The sequence below is a fragment of the Meleagris gallopavo genome, unplaced genomic scaffold, assembly GCF_000146605.3.
Source record: "Meleagris gallopavo isolate NT-WF06-2002-E0010 breed Aviagen turkey brand Nicholas breeding stock unplaced genomic scaffold, Turkey_5.1 ChrUn_random_7180001923487, whole genome shotgun sequence".
NCBI lineage: Eukaryota > Metazoa > Chordata > Aves > Galliformes > Phasianidae > Meleagris > Meleagris gallopavo.
The window spans coordinates 1-1,184 of NW_011186048.1; the positions used below are offsets into that span (position 1 = coordinate 1).

Here is a 1,184-nt window from a genome sequence, read left to right on the forward strand (position 1 = left end):
AGTAGCAGAGTAACTGCAAAATGCAGAGGAGAAGAGTTAGATGCCACCATTTTCCAGCTTGGAAAAGACAAAGCTACATTAACTAGTAAGCAGAAATTTTAGGATTTTCAAAAGCAGGAAAGCGGGTTTGGAAACCCAAATACCACCAACTTGCAGCCCCCTCAGGTGGGACCGGCCACCAATCCCACCTGTCCCGAGAGGTGTCCTATGGGCAGGGGGAGTGCGTACCTCACTGGGAAGAGACGCGGCTCCGCCTGCTGGGAATTTTGCCCGTGAGGCAGATGTGGGCAAATCGCTGTCCACAATGAAGAATCCGTGCAGATGGAGCTGGCGAACGAAAGCTTTCATGCAACCAATGTTGAGGTTGTGCAGAGGTCCTGTCCTTCCCAGCACTTCTGTTCTGAAGAGGGTTTCCTCAATCACAATGGAGTTTTCATCGTCACCCCACCAGATGGACTGAAAGCAGTCGCTTTCCACAATTTCACGGAGCTTCCTTAGAAAGAAGCATGACGACTTATGGGCTTTGCAGGAGCCCTTGGTGGAAAGATTAAGCCGTTGTCTTTTTGCACAGGATTCCTCCTGTGAACCCTGAGAAGTGTTTTCTTCTCGTGTCGGTCCTAAGGCAGCATCCCGAGCGGTTCTTTTACCCCGTCTTTGTGGGACAGGAGAAGCCGAGTCTGCCAAGTCAGCATTTGGAGCAGAAACTCCAGGAGTTTCTGATGAAGATGTCTCCATTTGAATCATTAATTGTTCGCCCTGACAGAAATTTCTGTCCGCAGCGGTCTCCCCGGCCAACCAGGGTCGTCCTGCCAGCAGCAGAATGGAGCGCAATGGCACCCGTGGTGTGAGGAGTGGGGAGTGGGTTGGGATGGTCACAAACGTCACCGTGGTGACCGTGCTGCATCACGGTGACATCACAGACGGGTGACTGTTTGCTGGGGAAAGGGGGTGGCAGCATCCTTGTTAATTATGGAAATATGCAAGGAACTATGATCCAAGATATTTACGCTACCTAAACTAGTAGGCAGAAAGAAACCTATAATTTCCCCAAGGAAGACTTTTCCAGCAATGCCTTAATCGGGTCCATTTCTGCAGAAGTTTGTTTCCGCCTGTGAACCTTCCTAGGACTAGTATTTCTTCTTTAATCCGCTTCTTGGTGACCTAATGCCATCGTGAGATGCTCT

At 50.1% G+C, this 1,184-nt stretch overlaps 1 protein-coding gene across 1 annotated transcript; it reads right to left on the bottom strand.

Annotated features, from left to right (window-relative positions):
- Positions 1-6: 6 nt before the first annotated feature.
- On the bottom strand, positions 7-1,161 carry LOC109364806 (heat shock transcription factor, Y-linked-like; the record flags this gene model as incomplete). Its single annotated transcript, XM_019611411.1, is given in 3 exon segments — positions 7-13; positions 229-898; positions 900-1,161. Coding segments are annotated over 3 exon segments (736 nt in total), but the record flags the coding sequence as incomplete, so codon positions are not given.
- Between the last annotated feature and the right edge of the window lie 23 nt (positions 1,162-1,184).